Source organism: Orbicella faveolata, unplaced genomic scaffold, assembly GCF_042242905.1.
Source record: "Orbicella faveolata isolate gen_17 unplaced genomic scaffold, um_ofav_v1 contig_1, whole genome shotgun sequence".
NCBI lineage: Eukaryota > Metazoa > Cnidaria > Anthozoa > Scleractinia > Merulinidae > Orbicella > Orbicella faveolata.
The window spans coordinates 16,297,500-16,320,183 of NW_028301536.1; the positions used below are offsets into that span (position 1 = coordinate 16,297,500).

Below are 22,684 nucleotides of genomic sequence, written 5' to 3' on the forward strand. Positions count from 1 at the left end.
TAATGATTAACTAGCAACAGCAAAGTTAAATTTTAAAATTAAAACGAGGAAACTTTATTTATATTCCGGAGGTCAGAAACATCTGACCGACATCGACCGGACTAACAAATTATAATGGAATATTTCTTGCCGTGACCTATCAAAAGAGGAATTTGTTTAAAATGGCTCTTTCATAATGACTAAGCTGTTTACGATTCAGCCCCCACACTATCATTCTCAATTATATCCATAACGCTTACAATGGAGACCGATGGAGATTAATGTGCATTTTTTTTGCTCAATCTCATATTAATTACACTGATCTAAACTGCGTGATGGTCAATATTTTATCTTACGACTTATATTTTCGACGTGAGGCATTATGTGGACCTTCGACTGGCCTGTTAGAAAATAACCTTGTAGCCAGACCAACGCCATAATCTGCCAGAGGTAAAAACTGAAACCTTTGGAAATCTCAAGAGTCGCGTGATCCGGGACACCTGCGCAAACGTCTTCTATTAAGCAAAAAAGATAAAACATAAGTCCATAGTAATTACATGGGCCCAGTTTAATTAAACTTCTACTTGAGCATTTAGAAGAAACTTTGGGAAGACCAACGTCGTAGATACAAATCCAAATCTGTGGAAATCTTAATATACGTTTAAATCAGGACATTTGAGTGCAAATCTCCATCCTAACATTAATTACATGTAAAATGATGAAATATTAAGTCTGTAACAAATATTGCAGCTCTCATCTGGGCTTTTAGAAAAGAGAACTTGAAATATTTGACTGACTATATATATATGTCTGGATTTATGTAAACAGTGTCAAAGAATTCAAGCGGTTTTTCCTTTCGAAAGTAGACGATATAAAAATCAAAAGGAATTTAAGTCTTTTTTTCCTCCACTCTCTTATCTTCCTTTTCTTGCTTTTCTCTCTATCCATTTTTTTTTGATCGCTTGGAGTGATTTTAAGGCCTTTTGGAATTGTGAAATCAAAGCGCATATGGTTGTTTCGGTGCAAAGTCTTAACACGGTTTTCATAAATTCAGTCATACATATCAGTGTTAAATAAAACTTATCTCTGTAGGAGTTTCATTTACGTGCGAACCAATACATAAGTCCATAGCAATTATCTAGCTTTCAGGAAGGCTCTTAGGAAAAAAAAAAAACATACTGGACTAGCTTTAAGTCATTGTTCAAAGCGGAAATCTGTAGGAATCAAATTAAGGCATTAGCATGCATGTCTGGAACTTTTACCGAAATTGAAATGATGTGGGAACATTATTTTGTTCTCTATTTGACTCGGCATTTCCAAGGAAGTGGTAAAATACAAAATGTACCAAACGAGAATACAGATAGCAAAAATAAGGCGGTTGTTTGAAAAAATAACATCTCCGAAAATCATAAGTTTACGAAAACAAGGATGTAGTTACGTCAAACTGTGCTAAAAACAAATATGAAGTCAGGAAAGAACCATTAGTTAAAAATCAATACTAATTAACTTCAGCCAATTCGACGTTTCTTTTCAGTTCAGCCCCCACGATACCACCTTATTAATATATTCATATATATTGCTCATATTGATTGACATATTGAACTTTTCTCTGCTTCTGTAGATAGCGATCACTGGGGAATCCACTCCACTGTTTGATCATCGGTTGACCAGCATAACATCGGTATACCAGAATTATATTACAGGTGAGAGTTAAAGGATTGATATTTTATCCTGAAACTGTTCTTTTAAGCCTATGGCTCGTTGATTTTACATATTTGTATCCAATAATTTCAGTTTAAGTGTATCCAGTGTTAAACGAACTATTTGAATGAACTTATATTTCTTTATATGCCTCAGCGTTTTCTGCGGTCAAGTGACTTAAATTTGCAGTCTATTCCAAAGAATAAAACGACTTTTTATGGTGGCAGATCTTTCTCGGTTATTGCACCAAGGCTATGGAACGACTTACCAAATGGCATTAAACAGTGTTCTTCTGTGGACTGTTTTAAATCACGATTAAAAAGTTTTCTATTTTAGAGATCGTTTTAGATTAGGGTTTTTATGTACAAGGCTGTAAAAGGCATTGGGAGACCTCAAAGTGAAGTATAATGCGTTTTTAAGAACCCAGAAACTGCAAGGGACCGCATACGATAAACGCTGCCAACGTTGAATTTAAAGAGATCTGAAAACAAACAACAGACTGAAAACAAACAACAGACTGCAAGGCTGATAATACGTGAAAAATGTCTTGAGCCACCAACATGACAAGAATCGATAAAGTAGGATCGCAACAGTGGACAGCTGTTTCGCCCTTCTTGGGGCCCGTCAGCACTGTGCAGCGAAGATGTGTAACGGCAGCCCAACAGCCAACGCACATAAATTGCAAAATGACCCGTTCAGTATATCAAGTTCCGTACTTTGAACTCACTTGCGCCCCGAAACACGCGTTGCCACACCACGTGTTTCGGGGCGCAAGGAGACAAGGTGTCAAGATTGGTGTCTCGAAAAGCATTTCACAACATTAGTTTATTCAAAATTTGGGGGGCAAACAGAGTGAATTATGGGCAATTGGAAAATAGAGAATGAGCGCGTGCACGAGCGCGCGCTAGTGACACTATAAATTATGCGCAGTAAGGATGCGCAATGCAAATGTGAGGGGCCAGCAAAACACAAGTTAAAGTTTCTCTTACCTAATAATCAGGTATCATTCAATCATTGGACCTCTTTTATTTGAAAAACAATTTTAATTTTTCCAAGAAACCTGGAGTAATTCCTTTAGCTTCGTTCATTTCACACAGTAATTTTTGCTGCTTTTACAAGGAGGGGAGTGGGTTTTGTATTTGAAACTATTTCGAGGAGAAGCACTTAATCGGGGGGTGCGTTGTAGACGAGGAAATAAGATATTGAATGGATGTCTAAGTAAAACTGGAAAAGAGGATATTTGTCCGCGAACAGCAGTTTATTTTTGTTTTTCACTCTGGTTGTTATGATTATCAGGATACCAGAACCCACGAGTAAAGAATGTTATGTAGTTAAGCAAGGCACGTGCCGACACGGTTAAGGTGGCTGAACACAGTTTTTGATACCTATGTTTCATTCACCTTTTTCTCTAAAACCCTTGATCCCTCAGTCGCCAAAAATGGCAGCAAGCAAATTAACAACACAAACTTTGGTTTTTTGATGGTTAAGCTGACGTATGTGCCGTTGCCATGGCAACACGAATAAAAATAAACAGGCCTTTAAAATCGGTTTTGTTTATTTGTAGAAAATCTAGTCATTAGATTTTCTTTAATTTGCATGCACCAAGCTTGTAACGATTCTCACAAGTTAAGACCATTTTGCTAATAATTTAACAGAGAGATCTTTCATTGTCCGTTGTTGAAGGTTTACTGGAGTATCTAGAGTTTCCTTTGGTAAAGTTAAATTTTTTTCAATACTCCAGTTACTTATTTCCTAAAGTATTTTCGTGCCCATTTTCATGAAATTCTAATGAGTGGTTCTCGAGAAATAGGCGTATTTCTGAGAGTGCAAATTTTCATTCAATCGCAATTTTTTGACTTACTACGCATGCGCTGCATTTAACTGGGTTCTTTCGGTAACAAAGAAAAAGCTGAGAATTGCTGAGTTCTTTGCATCTTTAACTTTTCTAACATATATTTATGATAAAAGACTAAAGCCATCAATACACTACATTCAATTATAGACAAAAATAGCACAGATAGTGCGGGTGTTGAGTAAATAAAATGATCGCCCTATTGACGGCATGTTTGTTTTTTTGCAATCCCTGTCGCTCGCTGAATTGCATCAACAAAAGCGCGCACGAAAACTGTGTTCGGCCACTTTAATGTGGTGGTAATAGGCGATTTGCATGATGGCGTCATTTGACTACAACTACCAGAATCCTTCACTTTTTCTGTTTCTTATGTTAATTAGGGCAATTGTTATTTAAACCACACTGGGAATTCAAAATTTAAATAATAAAGAAAAAACGAAAGGAATTCTGGTAGTTGTAGTCAAATGACGACAACGTGCAAATCCGCTTAAGAGTTTATTGAAACTCTCACTTATTTTCTCGCTCAAACTCAAGACCTAAATGCGACTGAAGCCATTCACTGTAGATTTTCAATAAACAACAGGTACTGTTTTCACGCACCACCACCTCCCTTATCCAGGCCGCGGTGTTTTACCCCAGTTTTTGTGCGTCTACCTTTACAACACTTACGCAGTTTTCTAACCAGAGTGAAAGAAAAAACTAGAAAGTTTTCAGTTCATTGTGACCTTACTGTTAACAATTTTACGTTATAACCCTCGAGTTATACAGCGGCAACTGCCGCATTCGCCGTTCTTTAAAATATCATACACGAGTGACAGTATTTCATCATATTTCCAAACGCCGAGGAGAGAGTGTAGTAGCGGAGTATTTTTGACAAACTTCGAAGGGTTGGAAATGTGGTAAAACACTGTCTGGAGCAACTGAAACTAAGGCGTAAGAATCTATGCTAATTAAAATCAATTATCCACACATGTTCACCGCCGCGGTTATCATTTCCTTTCTTTAAACTTGATGAATTATAAATGAGTCTGAGACTCTCGTGGTAACATTGCTTATGGTATTCATTTCGCATAAGATTTCTGCCAGGGGCGTAGCGAGGTTTTGAATAGTTGTAGGCCTGTTTCTAACGCGCTTGAGAGTCGTTATTATGCCGAAGGGCGTGTCTCGAGCGCTGAAGCTGCGAGCTTCTATGGGGGTCCGGGGGCAAGCTCCCCCGGGAATTTTTTTTACCGAAACCGCTAAAACGCCATTTCACGCATTACTCAGATTCGAAAAGTGTTTGTAAACTCAAGATATATATCCTGAATGTTACCATAATTTTTGAGTCCGGGAACCAAAATTTTCATAATCCAGTATATGGTCATTTTGTTTGTCGTGAAGTGAAAATTGACCGTTTTATTTGCCACGAATGACTAAGATCTGAACTCCCCTTTACCACGCACACAAATTTGAGATAGAGAAAAACAATTCCTAGAAGGGTTGCAACCCCCAACCCTACTCCTGGATCCGCCTCTGGCCGCTTTTAGTTATATTAATAAAACCACTGATGCCACTAATCATTGTGCATTTGCCGCGGAGCGGCTCGGCTCACGCCGTTTTGCTCAAGTGAGATCGGGAGTACGAAGGGTTAAAATGAAAAACTTTTTCTCTTGCCATTTGAGAAAGTAGAACTACTTGGTAGCCTAAAAGAGGAGCTCCCACAGGCTGCGAAATCGTCCAGGATATCCTCAGCATTCAAAGAAACATCATGTTTATGAATATGCATTAACGCAAGCCCACTAAGACAATCCTCTTTCATTGTTGATCTCAAGTAGGTCTTGAGTCTTCTCACGGCACCAAAAGACCCTTCTGCAGCGGCTGTAGAGATTGGCAGGGTAAGGACAGTTGTGAAGGCTTTTGAAATATTTGGAACCCGGTAGGTGGCAATGAGGAAGTGTTTCTGCAGCGGTTGTCGGAAGATCATGCACTTTGTCCCAGCGAGATAACGCTTACCTTGGTGGAAGACCAATAACCGACATTTTTCGGCAAAATATTCGTTATTTTAAAGAGAGGACTTGGTTTGATATAATGCGAGAATCCAATTCTGATATGAAATGGCCCAAGAATGGATAGTCAGGGGCGCATCCAGAAAATTCAGAAACAGGGGGCCGAGTTCCCCACCCTCCCCCCCCCCCCCCCGAATGAAAACTTCACTTTTCAGGAGATGCAGCATACATGATTGTGGGCGTATTCGTGATGCAAAGTAAAGTAACGTTAACGTTTCGGAAGATAGAATTAAAGAGCATTTTATGAAAACGATTTTCAAAGCAAAATCGTAGTGTTAGTGGTAGGCGAACTGTTAACAGAGTCATTGCATTGCATTTATACATCCAGTATTAATCGAAATAAATCACTGCAGTGGATTGAGGTCATCCTTCTCTGGTTTCGTTTGGCGTACTCGTCAACAACTGCATTATAGTTTAAAGGTCTGTCTTTGTGAATAAAGAGCAGCAACAGTGCATTTAGACATTCTTCACAAAGCGCAGTGAAGAGTTGCTACGTTCAACAGTTGCACTTGTGACCGGGGTGATTAACAGGAGGCGCAGAATTGCGTGGACATTGGGGTAGAGGCTTGAGCTGCAGGCTTTCAATGTCTCTTGCAGTGTCGTGAATTTTACGGTAGCGTTGTTCCTAAAAATAAAAGCAAGAATTAACACATATTTCAAGACAAGATATAATCGGTTTTTTTTAGCTTATCTCAGTTTCACTATAAACTTGGTAACCCATGTATAGTATTAACGCAAAATAACATACCAGAAGCACTTCCACACCTCCAGGCCTGCGACGCACTGCTTGGGGACGACAGATCAGGGGAATAACGCTGAATAAGTTTCTCTTGAGAAGACCCGTTAAGCTGCTGTAAGTTGGCAGGTATCAGTAGCAGTCCAAGCAATGCCGCTTCTGATCGTCCATCAAAGCGGGTATTTATTTGCTCCAACAAGTTGTCAAGGAAAGGAAGAAATATTGCCCGTCGAAAGTAGGCGACTGGTGTCCTGGCATTGGTGTTGTTTCTTAATGTGTGCCTACCACAAGTTCGAGGGATGCTTATCTTCACCTTTGCCTTCTTAGTCATCTTCTTGATCTTTTCATACACAGAACTTGCTAATGCTGTTTAAGCATTCTTGCGCATACCTTTCAGCTGTTCCTTCGCAACGTTAACATGCTTGTTGCCTCAATAACATTCAGTGTGGAACCCTGTAATTAACGGCTGAGTTCTACGGTGAAACGTCCTAGAAGGGAAACGTTACTTATCATAAAAACACCGAATGATAATCAAGCTTGCTCTTTAAAACTCGCTTTCACCTGGCACAAGTAGAAACAACTGATCAATTTTTGAAACATCATCAGAAAACTGTTATTGCTGTAATGATTCTAATCGTTTCTGTCAGAATTTGCTATCGAGAAATTAACTCAGGATTATAAACCAATTTACGCAAAACCTTTTGCGACAAATCATTACATTGAGTGCTTTAATATAAGCTAAAGTTTAATATTTTTACTTCATTTTCCTTTTTGCTGGGGCAGATGATCACCAAACAAAGTCTCCAAGGCAGAGCTCGAACGTTGCCCGCTAACAGACAGATACAGATGTAAAAAAAAAACCATTACGTTTAACTTAGGTCAAATAAGTGACGTACTCACCTGGTTCACGATGAAAGCTAAACAGTGTCTTCTTTGCTTTCCTCGAAAACTTCAGAAAAATATTTCACTCTTCAGCAGTGCAGCAAGGGACACCGCGTGACAATATTCGTGTCCAGTGTTCCTCGTCATTTCAAACCAAAAGAAACGCCTGTTACATTTGGCGTTAACAATTAGCGCGAATTTTAATTTTTGGGTTACGTTTGTTTGAATATTTGATAATATATTATAATTGTTAACACAAAATATATTTTAAATAAGGAAAGCTCGGAAATTGAATATAATTGGAACCTGATTGTATAATTATAACAACTCTCAAAGGACGGTTAGAAGGGTTGGGGTCGTACAAAAACGAACAAAACGTACAAAACGTACAAAAACGTACAAAAAAAGGGGGGGCCGTGGCCCCCTCGGCCCCTCCCGTAAATCTGCCTATGATAGTACATTGTTCGTCTGTAGCATTCACTGACTGAATCAGATGGAACATTTTCTCGATGCGATTGCCAGCCAGCAAGTCTGGGTTTGGCACGATAATACATAGGACGGACAGGCTAAAAAATTTGTAGGCCCGGGCCCAAGGGCCTATAGACTCGCTACGCCCCTGCCTGCAATCACGTGAACTACAATTTGTTTTTCTCTCTCATTGTAACATTATTGATAACTTTCATTGCTTTTATGGCTTCTTTTATAATAACGGTGACTGGTAATTTGAATAACATTCATTCATGACACTTTTCTTTTACAGGCCAGCTCAAAGAAACTACCAAATACCCAGAGATACTATGCTTTAATAATGCTGCATCAGATGTACATGTACCGTATAAGGAGAAAGGAGAATCGTTACATCCTTGCATGTAATTAAGTGAAAAGTTCCTGGTAACTCTTCATAAGAATAACACACCATGGCAACCAACGATGGAGTTCTATCAATACCACTTGTTGTATTTGGCGTAACCTACTACTCCCTGATGTTTATTTTGTCAACACTGGGCAACTCTTTCGTTCTTTTTATCTGCTACAAAACAATAAAAAGACGACCGTCCTCGCTAAAATGGTTTATCGCCAACTTAGCCGTAGCTGACCTTACATTTGCGTTATTGTCTACATTTGACTTGATAAGTTACGTATGGACTTGGGTTGGCGGTCAGCTCTCCTGTAAGCTGCAAAGTTTTTCCATCGAGACCTGCTACACGGTTTCCATGACGACCCTTGTTCTCATAAGCTTTGAACGTCTCAAGGCTGTGGTTGAACCTTTCAGTGTTAGACTGAGCACTCGGGAAGCTGTGTACAAGAAGTTGATCTCCTCATGGGTACTGAGTGTCGTTGCTGCCTCGCCTTTACTTTATGCCTACCAATCCTACAGGGATAACAGCGGTGCAGTGATTTGCACCAACAACACACTCGGAGATTTAGGAAGACAGATTTATTATGGTATTCATGCCGTCTGTTTCTTCGTCGTTCCTCTAATTTATATGATTTATGCCCAGAGCACCATTTTTCTCACTTTACGGTCGAACGTTTTTCTAAAGCAAAATGCCTTCTCAACAGCGCATTCTAAACGGCATCTCAAGGCCGCCAAGCCTCTAGTGGCCCTCACTATAGCGTTTGCAATATGTTGGTCACCATTTACAATTGTTCGAACGCTGATTTACTTCCACCTCACTGATGAAGGGTATGTCTGGAGGTTCTCTCAAATATTAATTCTCTCGAACACGGTCTGAGATCCGATACTGTATGGAATTTACGGAGGAAAGCTAAAACCTTTTCTTAAACGTTTGCTCCCTGAGAGGCTTCAGACTACAACACGAGTCGCGAGAGTTACACCGCAGAACAACGACGAGACTAATAAAAACAGCCAGGGGTACCACGTGACATGAGCACGTGACATGAAAAGTCAGTTGATCACATCCGAATTGCCTGTGGCCTTTATGGCAAAACAAGTCCATTGATATGAAAAGTGCCCAAACTCAGATTGAAGTGAAAAGTTTTGCAGGAGGACTCGTTTTGAAACAGAGGCACAAGACAACTCGGAAATGGCGTATTCCTAGAGGAAAGCACTTAAGGTGATTACTCAGTAGTGCATTGCGCATCCCTACTGCGCACGGTTTTCATGTCATTAGCGCGCGCACATGAGCGCATGCGCTTAAAGGAGATTTCCCTCAAACTAAGCTCGACAGCAAAATAAATGCTCGTTTTCTCTTAAACAAGCACGGTGACCCCACTTTTTAATGCATGAATTTAAATTACACGAGGTTATGTACAATATATCTCGATTTGAAAAAAGTTTAAAATTCTGCTTAGAAACATTTTGATTTTAATACCGTAAAGAACAAGTATTTAGGTAGTGCTGGGTATGAGTGCCCGCAGAGAATTCTTAAGTTTGTACTATAATCATAACTCCTGTTTAACTAACGTCGTTTGAAATGTAAGTTCAGGGTCTATTTTGTTTAACTTCTCCAATAAATTAATCCAATAAGTGTTTTTTTCTTTAGAATTTCTAGTGCCCCTGTCTGATAACTAAGGTTAAGCAATGACGACCTCGTTGGTCACAAAGTTGCTACAAAGGCCACCCAAGTTGCGCGAAAACGAGCACGGTGACACTATTTCTTACTGCATTTTTCTGATATACATAACATGATTACCAACTGGATGAAATACGCCTTCTTTTTAACCGTAGTGGAATCACCTTAACATGAAGAGAGGTCGGTTGAATTGCCATTGACAGTGGTTAAACTTAGCTTAGCAATTGTAGTAATTCCCTTTTTGCTATACAACAAAGCGATATGTGTGATTGGATGTTCAGATTATATACACTAAGAAAATAAAATAATAATAACTGCATTAGAACAAAGTAAATAATGTGCTGTTCAGAAAAATTCTCCCTTCAAATGGTTTATTACTATTTTGCATTGTTAAATTTGATCACTTTAGCAACACCCTCAAAAGACATGAAAAAACTCTTACATTTTGGAATTAGGTGATAAAGAACCGTAACATGTTCACTTTAACAAATTAACCTCTCTATCATTAAATTAACAAAATAGTGTTAAAAAAAACAAAAAACAAAAAAACAACCACAACAACAACAACAAAAAAACAAACAGTAAACAACAAAAATCTAAAAGAAAACAAATTACATGCATGTGACATGGAAAATCCCTGGGAGATGATCCAACAATTGACGGAATATTTTTCCTCTTAAAAGGTGAAGATGAACAGTCAAATATTCGTCAGGCAATATATAACTGTATCTTGCATGATTTATTCAACAATATACAGTCAACTCTCGTTATAGTGGACGCGCTCGGGGACGTCGTTATGTTCAGTGTCCTTAACAGCGAGGGTCCGTAAAAGCGGTGTTTGAGATAAAAAGTGCCCTTAACATGCAATAAATAACTTTGACAATGTCTATGAAGTTATCTGAAATCTTTAAGGTGTTAAATGTGTCACTTACGCGAATAAGCAATGCGGTTCTTCAATTTTCGCGCTGAACAACAAAACATAACGGAGTGAACTGAAACTGTAAGTATTAAACAATTCATCAAAAACAATGTCCGCTACCACATTTAGAAATGGTCTTCGCATAACTGCATGTCCGCTGAAATAAAAAAAAAATTGGCCACAAATTATTTTTTACATACTTATGTTATACGAGAAGTACCTGGTGTACGCTTTATCGAGAGTCAAAGCAATAAAATTGTCATTTTGGTACCAAGAAAGTGTCAGTATTTCCGTAACAGCGAGAGTCCGTAATAGAGGGAGTCATTTCCAGTTAAACTTCTATAGCTTTCGCCGGGGATCTGGATATTGTCCGGAATAACGAGAGTCCGTAATAGCGGGGTGTCCGCAAGGCGAGAGTTGACTGTACCAGGAAATGAATGGTTTGCGTTGGTTGGTTTCGAGTCGTTGTTGTTCGATTGTTGATTTGTTGCCCTAGTTTTTCGTTTTTCTTTTTTTCCGGAAGAAAAGCAGCCAAAGTTTAAGTGAATTCACGTGGATACATAACTCGTCTGAAAAGAGTCACCGAAAAAGACCAGGGGAGGGGAGGGTAATAAAATAAGTAAGAGAGCGACAGGTGGTCAACAAAAACAAAAATAGAGCCAAGCGAACAACAAACGAATCCACGTGGTTTGTTTTGTCAACACTTGTCCACTGGGGAGCAATTTATCAGGTGAATTGCGTCAGCCAACCTTCGAACAACTGGGGCCAGACCGACTGTAAAAACGTATTTGAAAAAAAAATATTATAAATTGGATTTGAAAGAATCTAACGAACCGGAGCATACCAACTTGCGATCGAAGAAACGAATTAAGAACAAGAAACCAAAATAACGAGTCAACCGACAAAACAGAAACAAATCCGGGGGGGGGGGTTACTCCCAGAAAAGTTGGGTGGGGGTGTGGGGCACGCTTCCCAAAACCCTTACCCTATTTATTACCAAAATCTGTGATATTCCCTACCCTATTTATGACCTGACCATGAAATCAAAACCCTGTTTCAGACCTGCGTTATAATATGTTCCCTAGTTCAGACCAATGTTAAATTACCGTAAACATAATTTGTGAAGGGCTTTTGTTAGTTTTCTTTTCGATAATGACGAAAAAGTGGCTTGTTCTTAAAAACACACCCATATCAAGGCTAGAGTGCAAAAGCCATACCCTATTTATGACCAAAATGGCCAAAATAGACTAAAATCGATACCCTATTTATGACAAAAACGGCTGAAAAACCATACCCTTTGGGGCCGCACATATCTATATAGCTCATATAAGGGAGTACCACCCTCCTCGGGAAACGAACCAAAGAGTGAAGAAGTGTAGGAAAAAGGAAGACAAGTTTCCACTCATAAACATAAACATAAACATAAACGTCTCTGACTTGAAGACGATGCTTATAGTTCAACAATATGTATGTACTAACACAACACTGGATCGTGAAAGGAAAATTCACAAACTGTCATTTTTTACAACGTACATGTATGTCCTGATGTAGGCTGCAATAAAGAGCCACGAAAGCACGATCAACTCATTTTTCTGCTGTCAAGAGAAAACAATCAGGCTCTTCAGGAGTCACGTCAAGAGAAAATCGATAATTAATCTTTTCAGTTTCATTAATATCACTCCATTTGGCCGAACAAAAGTCACATATTTTGAACAGCTTCAAATTAATTTTTAATTGAGTAAACCTGATGATGCCATCTAAAAAAGAAAATAATTAAACACGTTTTAACAAAGATATTTATCTACGTTGAAAAATTTAATCTTCCGATTGTCAATTGGGCAAAACAAACCATCATACGTGCACAGAATACCTAATGAACACGCAATCGAAATCTCAAATGACTTTTAAACTGAGCTTCAATCAAGATAAATGATCTCGGTAAACTGACTATAAGATGCAAATAATGCGCCTGTCTTCATTAAAGTTGCTCTTTATTTACTCTCTTCTTTACGCAACCAAAACTTTAAACCATCTTGAAATTAAGCTAGAAGAAAATTGACAGCAATACCTGGAGTATTAGTGGAAACAATTTATTTTTTGATTTTACCACGAATCAAAAATTTGGAACCCGTGTTTACTTTTTTTAACACTGGCAGGCCACACGCTCTTTCTAACTCTCTCAGCAATGAAGCCACATAAACAAACTAAAAAAACAGCTGCACGTCTGAGAAACAGATGGAGAAAACAGGGAAACAAAGATACCAAACACTCTCTGTTGAACCTAAATTTACATATGGAATGGTTTCTTTGAAAATCAAGAACCAATAAAATAACAAGCAAATTGGATGAAGTTTTAGTTTATTTTTTGTTTTGTTTGATAATTTAACCGGTCTACCTTATAAGTTGCCTGTAACTGACCTGCTATAACATGTATGTAAATGAACGTCTTTCTAGATGAAAAAATGTTTGGTTCGCAATTATCCCCCAATTTTGCACAACATATGTTCTTTTGCTATAGAATGAGGTTGAACACAGTTGTATTCGTTAAAATACGTATTGTCGATGGTTTGATAATCTGATATCTCGTTCCGTGTAGCTAAAATCTGTGATTCTGAATTCAGGTTTCGAATTTCGCAAGTGTCACAACCGAGTAAGACATCATTCTTTAGAAATGAAAAAGTTATAAATATTTAAGTAGGTGGTTGAAGGCAAAGTTTGACGACGCTCAAAAAATTATTGCCACTGAGACAAGTTTTGATCAAAACTAGGTAAGGGCTTTCACTTCTTTGAGAGAATCCATCAAGTAATCTACTAAAGTTGTAATTAAGAACTTAGATGACAAGCGTTATACTGGTCGAATTCGAAGTATAAATTAATACATCTAGTCCACCGCGAAAAACATGCCAACAACAGATGGAAGCAGAGCTTAATGCTGCACTTGATGCGCTGATGTCTTATTTAAATGTTTGCTTTCGCCAGAAATAACCTTTGAAGAAGCTGACTGAGGAAACAGAAACTGACGTGCCTTGGTTAGACACTGATTAGTGCATACAGGTGTTCCAGGAAAAGAAAGAAAAGTTATCGTCGACAAGGCTTGGAGACTCACGTTAAACTGAAGGAGCGAGTTATGGCAACAAGCGATGGATTTCCAAGAGCGATAGTCGTCTCATTCGTCTTCTTTTACTTTCTGGTGTTCATGTTGTCAACAGTTGGAAACTGTTTGGTTTTGTCGATCTGCTACAGAGCAATAAAGAGAAAAGCCTCTTCACTGAAATGGTTCATCGCCAACTTGGCCATCGCTGACCTCACATTCACGTTTCTGTCCATATTAGACTTCATAACTTTCATATGGACTTGGCTTGGCGGTCAGGTCACTTGCAAGCTACAAAGTTTTGTAATCGAAGCTTGCTACACTGCCTCAATAACGACTCTGGTTGTTATCAGCTTTGAAAGACTCAAGGCTGTGGTTGAACCATTCAGTACAAGAACCAGCGCTCCAGAAGGCGTCTATCGAAAGCTGGCGGGCTTGTGGTTTGTTAGCCTTGTTGTAGCTTCGCCCTTGCTTTATGCCTATCAAGCACATGAAGATAGCACAGGTGGGGTGTCCTGCACAAACATTGGATTAACAGATTTAGGACGACAGATCTATTACAGCATCCATTCCATTTGCTTCTTCCTGGTTCCTCTAATCTATATGATTTATGCTCAGAGGTCCATCTTTGTAACGTTACGCTCTAGCGTTTTTCCGGCGCAAAACATTTTTTCAGCTGCGTGCTCTAAATTACGGCATCAAAAGGCAGCCAAACCTCTAGTAGCCTTAACGGTAGCATTTGTAGGATGTTGGTCACCATTTGTAATTACACGAATGTTGATGTACTTTCAACTCGCAGATGGTGGGTACATCTGGAGAGCATCCCAACTTTTAATTTTTGTGAACACGGCGTTAGATCCAATACTGTACGGAATCTACGGAGAAAACTTGAAGTCGTCTCTTAAACGTTTCTTTAGATGCACGGTTTCTCAGACTTCTGCAACAGTGGGGACTCTCACAGAAGAAAGAATTATGAGGCGAATTGGAAAAAATACATGCAGCTCTACAACGCTAAGAGTTAACAACGATGCTGGCTTACACTGATCTCAGTGATGTTTAAACATAATTTAGCGACCTCACTACGTGTTAGGAATTTCTGATAAGAAGAGTTTATATCCGAAAACAAAGCTCTTCTCAAGCTGACAACCGTAAATACAAAGACATTCTTGCCGCAATCAATAGGTATTACTGTTCTGAAAACAATTTCCGATAGAACACTGATTGTTTAGAATAATAATCAAAGGAGACCTATGGCCAAACTCGTGGATTAGGTAATCTAGAGATGAGACATATTGGTGAACTTGCAATTACTGGTGTATTATTAAATGCTGTTAAAACAAGCCGGGTTTGTACCATGCAAGGTCGCACTTAACTCACAAAGTGCAGGTTTTTTTCGTTAGCTTTTTTCTGCACACATATCACAAAGACATACGTCCAGAATAGCTAGGGGGGCAAAATTGCAGCATAACATGGAGTGGTAAAGGCTAAAGATTCTTGGGTCACAGAGGACACTCCTGTCCAACAAATCATAGAGTACTCTCCCCACTCCCCCCCTTCCCTCACACCCAAATCTTGGTGTTGATCTGCCCGCTGGAAAAATTTGCATGTATTCAAGTCGTACGAGCTCACAAACGTTTTTCATTGCATTTCATTCAAGGTTATAGGTAAGGTTTCTTATGAGACGGCACTTCTTTTCCAATGTGGAACCACTTGTCTCTATATATATTGCACGTAAAATACATCAAAATAAGTAGACTCTTTTGCAAGCATTTTCAGTGTTGATCCGACAAATCTGTCGACCGTAAATATGTGTTCCAACAGTAACAATAACAGCTTTATTGAAGTGTCAATGTATTTAGTATTAACTAATAATTGGGGACAAGCTCACAGGGGGTTTCTTTCCCTTTGTTATCTTTTCAATCAGGAAGCAAAAGTGTAAACAAAAGACAGGGTTAAAATCATTTAAGCTTATCAAAATCAAGTATTTGGGAGTTTCTTTCCAAGTTTATGTGCATTTCACATCCCACTTAGAGTTCAAATCAATGTACTAAAACAAACAAGACAAGTATAGAGACCACAACTATAATCTAAACTTAACTCGATGCTGGTTTAACATGGACATCTCAACATGAAAAACTTAAGTGTTTAAACTGTAAAGCGGTGAACGACGGTCCTGCTTGATTGAACGTTGGATCTCACAGCAGATCTAATCAGCCAAACTTGAAAAGTAAAACGATAATACGTCACTACTGCAAGGTTGAAACAACGTCGTAGAGTTAAAACAATATTTCGGCTGGCCTCAGGTTTAGATGTTACTAAATTATAAAAATGAAATTACAATATTATACAATGGAGCCAATGTTTGCCTTATATTCAGTAGCTGTTTCGTTCATTAAAAGTTGTTCGTTTCACTCATATAAGCTCATTAAGGTCGAGGAATAAGACACATTCTCATCAAAGCTTACCACGTTAGCTTTTCAGGTCACTTTCCAGCAAACAAATGCACATCTCCTGGTCATTTTGAGCGCCTGGACGACTCAAATGCTCCTGAAATTCAGCCTTCAAGTTGGCCATAGTACTAATTCGAACATTCGAAGTCAACTCCACTTCAATTTAGCGAAACACCTAATATTAATTGTCGTGTAAATGCTACAAAATCATCAATATTCGGGCTGGCACGATGCACGCATTGAGTAGTAGGTTCGCACTGACTGCACGGCCACTATTCCAATATGGCTTCGGGCTCGGTTACTATTCCAATATGGCTTCGGGCGCGGTTACTATTCCAACATGGCGTCGGACTCGGGCGCTCTCGTTCGGGCCGACTAATTACGAGCAGTGTCTACACCTCAGTGAGTGAGTGAGTGAGTGAGTGAGTGAGTGAGTGAGTGAGTGAGTGAGTGAGTGAGTGAGTGACACATTTGCATATCGGAGTCCCCGCAACAAACACGTTTCTACGCTTCGCGTATCCACGAGTTTAAAAAAGGACGGTAAGATATTGGACATGAAACTGAAAATACTAGAAGAAGGTTAATACAATATCATAGAAAAATCCCAAATTTCTTCTGAAGAATTCTAAATTTTGGAACAGTGGCCTGCCAAAGCGTGGTTGCGATGCATTCTTTAAGCCACCGTAATAGACACTTGATGTCTCTCGAACAATTATTTCTAGAAAATGAAGTTGATCGTAATTGTTTGGATATGTCTAAATTCACAGGTGAAACAACTTTCTAGCCGTCGTTCATAAAACGGACAACAATGAACAAACTTGGGGTGTATCGGTTACGAGCAAAATTGTTTACTTTGAGGCCGACAACAGACAGGATGAAGTCATACGGACTTGGGATGACGTATTAATTCCTGAATGGCCGCCTTTAAGATCCGCCAGTTTGGTTTTCTCGATGTTTTCACGCGAGCGGAAAACCACCACGCTAATAGTAACAAGATAGATATAACAAAACAATACAAGATGTTGAAATCATCCAAAAATTAAAAACAAATTTGGGAACAGAAGCGTGTTTGCGATGCATTTTTTAAGCCATGAAAATAGACACTTGATGTCTCTTGAACACTTATTTAATTTCTAGAAAAAGAAGATGATCATATTGAATATGTCTAACATAGGTTGGTTAAATTCACAGGCAAAGGAAATTTACAGACGTCGTTTATTAATCGATAGATAACTTTAAAATCAAAAACAGACTAGCTTTTTAAACTCAAAGAATATTCTGAAAGCCACGATGATTAAACTTGGGTGTATGTGTTACGTGCATATATGTTTACTTTCAGACAGACAAGAAGACAAGCTGACAACCGTAAATTCAAACACACTGACCACAATCAATATGTATTTTTACAGAAGACTGATTGTTTGTATTAATAAAAGGCAAGGGAAGATATCGACCATGAAACTGAATTCACCAGGAGAAAGTTAACAAAATATCATAAAAAATATCCCAAATTTCCCCTGAAGAACTACAAATTTGTAGCCTGCAATTTCTCTCAAACAATCGAATGATAAGAAAAGAAGTTGATCATTATTGTTCGAATATGTCTAGCATAAGTTAGGTAAATTCAAAGGTGAGGGAACTTTCTAATCGTCGTTCATAAAAGGGAACTTGACTTTTAACAACCGCTAGAAAAATTTAAACCTAAAAACAGACTAGGCTTTTTTAACTCAAAGAATATTAAAGCCACAATGATTTAATTTGGGTGCGTGTGCTACGTGCAAACATGTTTTACTATGCGGCCGACAACATTGACAGTATGTCGTCATACGGAATTGGAATGACGTCATAATTTCCGATTGGTCTTCGTTGAGATGCAGCATTTTAGATTTCTTGATTTTTTCCATGCGAGTGGAAAACCACCTACGCTAACAGTCACAAGATACATAGAACAAAATAATGCAGGATTTTAAAATGATTTAACAGATGTTACGACTCTTGCAAGAATGTTAAAAATTCCAGAAAAAAGAAAACAAAAGCAATAAATAAAAAACTAATTTGGGTGTGGGGTCGTCACCATCCGAGTGGGATCGTCACGATCCGTCAATATTTAAATAGAAAACGCTAGATCACTCTGGACCAACGATGGCTCGATGTGAAATCTGAATCTAACATTGAAGGCGAAAATATCAGGACACTGTAGTGGGGGACATTTTAGGTACTCGGCTTAACGCGGGGGTACATCTAAAAATTCTGTAAAAGATCGAATTTTTGTTTTTTACTTGAATTTGAATCTTAGGTATTAAAGTTTTATTTTGAGACAAATTTTTGCTACTGTAAGTTCAAAACTCGTTTTTTCAAAACGAATTAGTTTTGCTTTTGAGAAACGATATTTTGAGAAGGATTTGTCCAATTGAGCTGATATTTTCAGGATTTGTTGTTCTAAGTAAGTTTTGTGTTTTAAGCTTAGCACTTTTCCATCCCGTGCATTTTTTCGAAGTTATGAATTGAAATGTATGCTGATCTATGCTGGATTTTCTGTATCAGATTTGACTGGTCATCATTTCATGTGTTTTTAACTTTTCAAAAATCTCTAAGCTTAAAACAGTAAGCTATTTGTCGTCTTTTAAAAATATAAAAATTATTTATTTTGATCAATTCGTGTAGGGGTTATCTTTTCTCAAGTAAGCCCTGGCACTCCCCAGCAGTTGGCAGATTTAATCAGCCGGTGTCAGGGTACAATACAGTTCTAAAGTACAAAACAAATATTCATAATCTTTGGTCTTTAAGCTTTCTAAAAATGTATACTTCGCCATTGTTTGAAATTAAATCTAAATCATGAAAAAAGTTTGAATCGAAAAAATGGTGTGTTCTTAGGTTGATCCCCACCTTAAACTCTTGCCAAAAGAGAACTTTTTCGTAGGTTTTACGCAGGATAAACACAAAAAATGGCAGGCCGAATGCTGTAAAATTCCGGAAGTTACGATCCCCCAAAATGGTGATCCCCTGAAAGTAAAGTCAAATAGTGGTGGCTAATATATCTCGAAAAAGGAGAGTTACTTTTGGTCCCCCGTCCCCCGCCGAGAAAAGCGATACCAAAATTCAATGGTATATAGTCAAGTGAAATTTACGAGCGTTAATTTGATAATGTAATCAAAAGCACTCTACTACAAGGGGAGGTATTGCCTATGCCTCTATCAATGTTAAGTCGGCGAAAGGGGGGTGGGGAAAAGAAGATATTGAGTCGGGATTGATAGTCATTCCTAGCCCTTGGGTAGTGTTTTTAAATGATCTTTCTGTCTCCGGTGAAAGGTTATTTAAATTTTGTGGTGGGTGGGTGGTGGGGGTATTTTCGAACATCGGTCTGGTTGAAAGAGACTAGAACTGAGATTACAGCTGCCGTGATATTGACCCCATCTCTATACTTATTTAATAAGCGAAACACCACTATCGGGCTTGTAGGCCACTATTAATTGGCCTCCTAACCAAATGCAGACTATGGCATAATCAATGGTGGGTTTGTTTATATGGCTTACAATCCTCTGTATCTGTATCTTGTTTTCTGTAGTAATATACACGTGGCACTGGCCCAAAATTTTAAAATGCTAGACTAACTACTAGACACATTGTCCAATTAATCACTAGTGCAAATTTAAAATTCAGTTATTTGACATCAGTTTCAGTTACTTCTATTAGTTCAATTAGTTGTTTTGAAGATGGCGGTTGAAGACCAGCGTAAACGATGTAAAATGCTACTCGTAAAGTGAAACAGCGCTTGCAATTTTGCATCCAAACCAGGTATGCTTTTCATTTTGTCATTAGATTTAAGTTACTTGGAGATTTTTGCGAAAATAACAAAAAATATGTCGTTAATCTTCACGCCATATTCTTGGGATTTAACGTGTTTGTAGTGTTGTGCACGATCTGTGAAAAAAGTGCGCGGGGGTATTTTGATTTGCGATGTGTTGCCATATTTACAGCTGTAATTGATGTGTTCCTAGGTATTGAGATGGCGGATGCTGGTACCCATATAATCAAAATAGCAACTAAGTAATGTAAGTAACTTACATAAATCATCTAAGCCCCTTCAGAAAAAATTATAGCTCTTAGTGAGTCGCTCGATTCATGGTACGGCAGTCCAGGTGGTCGGGAAACCACTTGCGAATCTAACATTAGTTGTTTATTTTCTTTTGAAGGGTTACTATGAGTTCAAAATCAAGGGGCCAGAAGGAACTCCTTTTCATGTCCTTCCTGAAAATTGGAAACAAAGACCCGTTCGCACTTCGTTGTGTTTTGCCAGAAATTAGAGAAATACCCGAGACACTTCTAGACGTGCCACAGTCTGGTATCCAAGAGCGCTAAGCAAAATTACACTTCGAGAGAAGTTGCTGAAAGACAGATAGGCCCGGTGCAATACTTCTTAAACAGGGAACTAAAACACCTTTTGGACTGCCGGAAAATCGGCAATCACATTAAAGGGTAAGTTGCCTATATTTTAGAGTCAATTTCAACAACTCGCGGTCCTGAAATATTTTCCGGAAATGCCGGCCAAACTAGGTCAGTTTTCTGGCACACCAGTCGTTATATAATGAAGCTTATTGTTGGATTTAGCGAGTGAACTATGGTACGAAAACATATTACGTGAATTATAGTTTCTTTTATATGAATCGGTCATTAAAAGCTTTTTCCATATCACCGAATGCACAACAATAGACTACTGATCTACAACTAAAACAATTTTTTTCCGGAAATGCCAAGACTTCCAAGTTTACTGTCACATCTCACGACATAAAGTGCTGCATGTACCCATCCACTGAACGGAGGTGTATCACGAATTAAAGTAAATATACCTGCTATATTTTTGTTGTTGTGCCAGAACCATATCAGGCGAGCCCACAACGAAGATGGAAACGAAATGTACAGCACGGCGGAGGGGATTGAATTAGCAATCGCAGAAATGGAATTAGGCGAGGGATGGGATATGGCCATCGAGGTAAGCTATTCTATCTTCAGTATATCTGGACAGAGAGTCGACAGAGGGAGGGTCGCGAACTGTTTCGATACTGTTATTTCCATTTCATAGTGATGACTCATAGTAGGAGATGTTTCGGTCCTAACCCCGCTTCGCTCATGCAAATTGAACGAAATTCAGTTACAGCTCTCCGCTTGGAATATAGAAGCAACTTGTTCAGTGTCAATTTGTGAACTCAAGATGTATTTACTGTTGGTGTTTCGTTTATATTTTATACAGACTGTTGAACAGCCAGCTTCACCAACTACCAAGAAAATGAAGACTGAGTGAAATTAGAAGCTATCATATTAGTATCAATAAACAACGCTTTTGTGAACAGAATAACTGTTGTCTACCTTCGTGTGTTTTTACTCGGAACAAATATTATACGGTGTCGATCTGAAAATGAAACTTTTCGCAGTAGCTTTTGGACAAAGGCAGTTTTCTTCCATACATCTCTGTTTCTATTCCATAATCCAGTAACCTATTGTGAAGCAAACATACAATTAATTAAATGAAATTGCATTGTGATGTTGTCAAAAAAGTAACTCCTTTCATCGCAGCGCCCCATCGACCGCCATATTGAATTATACACTGTTGCAACCAAATAATGTCACGTGAACGAAAACTTGTGCAGCGATTGGTTAATGGTTTGTTTTGGTCGAGGTTATCAAATCTGATAACGATCCCGGACTGATAGCACCTTCATAACTCTTCATGGAGCTCATGAACCAGAATCACTGTTTAATGATTCGCTGAAGAATTTTTTTAATTTTTTCCTCCTTTATTGAATGTCTTCTTTAAAAGCTATTATTGTATTACAGTTTCTTTTTTATACATGATGTGTGGACTTATTAAACTTATTACATGTAAAGTTTTGTGTATGTCCTTATTAAAATTACTTACAAGATAAATAATCCATAGTTAACCAGAAATGAAGAGTTACTTATCACCACTAATTAAATTACTTGTATGCATTATTTTTATGTATGTTTGTGAATTAAATTACCTACAAGGTAGTTCCATATAGTTGACTAAGAGTAGAGAATTAATTATCGCCACTTAAAGACAATTCTTCGTAGGATTTCCATTTATTACGGAAAGAGATAATTCTACTAGATTTGAAAGCAATATATTTTTCAGTTTCGTATTTGTTTATAAGAATTCTCCTAAAGTGACTAATCGACGGTTTAATATCTTTATGCCTACAACTCCATAAATAGCTCTTACCTAGAATTAGTACATAATTGACCAGATCCATCCCCTCCTTCAAGACTCCTATGACAACGTTACTTAGTAAGAGACATCTGCAACTACTAATATTATTCAAAATGTTGGCAATAACATCCATCCAAAAAGAGTACGAAAAGGGACAAGTAAATAATACATGATTTCTAGTTTCTTTGGTATCTTGACAAAAGGAACAGTTAGGGCTTGGAATATAGCCTGTTTTAAAAAGGATTTCATTGGTAAAAAGAATGGAG

At 38.2% G+C, this 22,684-nt stretch overlaps 1 protein-coding gene, 1 long non-coding RNA gene and 1 pseudogene across 3 annotated transcripts; all 3 read left to right on the forward strand.

Moving 5' to 3' along the window:
- Positions 1-7,961: 7,961 nt before the first annotated feature.
- On the forward strand, positions 7,962-9,396 carry LOC149118232 (neuropeptide receptor 22-like; annotated as a pseudogene).
- Positions 9,397-13,348: 3,952 nt separating this feature from the next.
- On the forward strand, positions 13,349-15,675 carry LOC149118233 (galanin receptor 2a-like). The gene is made up of 2 exons (XM_089292266.1): positions 13,349-13,419; positions 13,631-15,675. Exon 2 carries the CDS (start codon positions 13,779-13,781, stop codon positions 14,784-14,786), a length of 1,008 nt encoding a protein of 335 aa, XP_089148392.1. The 5' UTR covers positions 13,349-13,419; positions 13,631-13,778; the 3' UTR covers positions 14,787-15,675.
- A 4,226-nt stretch (positions 15,676-19,901) lies between these two features.
- LOC149118234 (uncharacterized) lies at positions 19,902-21,545 on the forward strand. 2 transcript variants are annotated; one of them, XR_016208063.1, is made up of 4 exons: positions 19,902-19,987; positions 20,191-20,668; positions 21,066-21,182; positions 21,441-21,545. It is a non-coding gene; the product is annotated as an uncharacterized LOC149118234 (long non-coding RNA). The 2 variants fall into 2 exon arrangements; XR_016208062.1 differs by lacking the exons at positions 19,902-19,987; positions 20,191-20,668 and adding an exon at positions 20,682-20,813.
- The last annotated feature ends 1,139 nt before the right edge of the window (positions 21,546-22,684 follow it).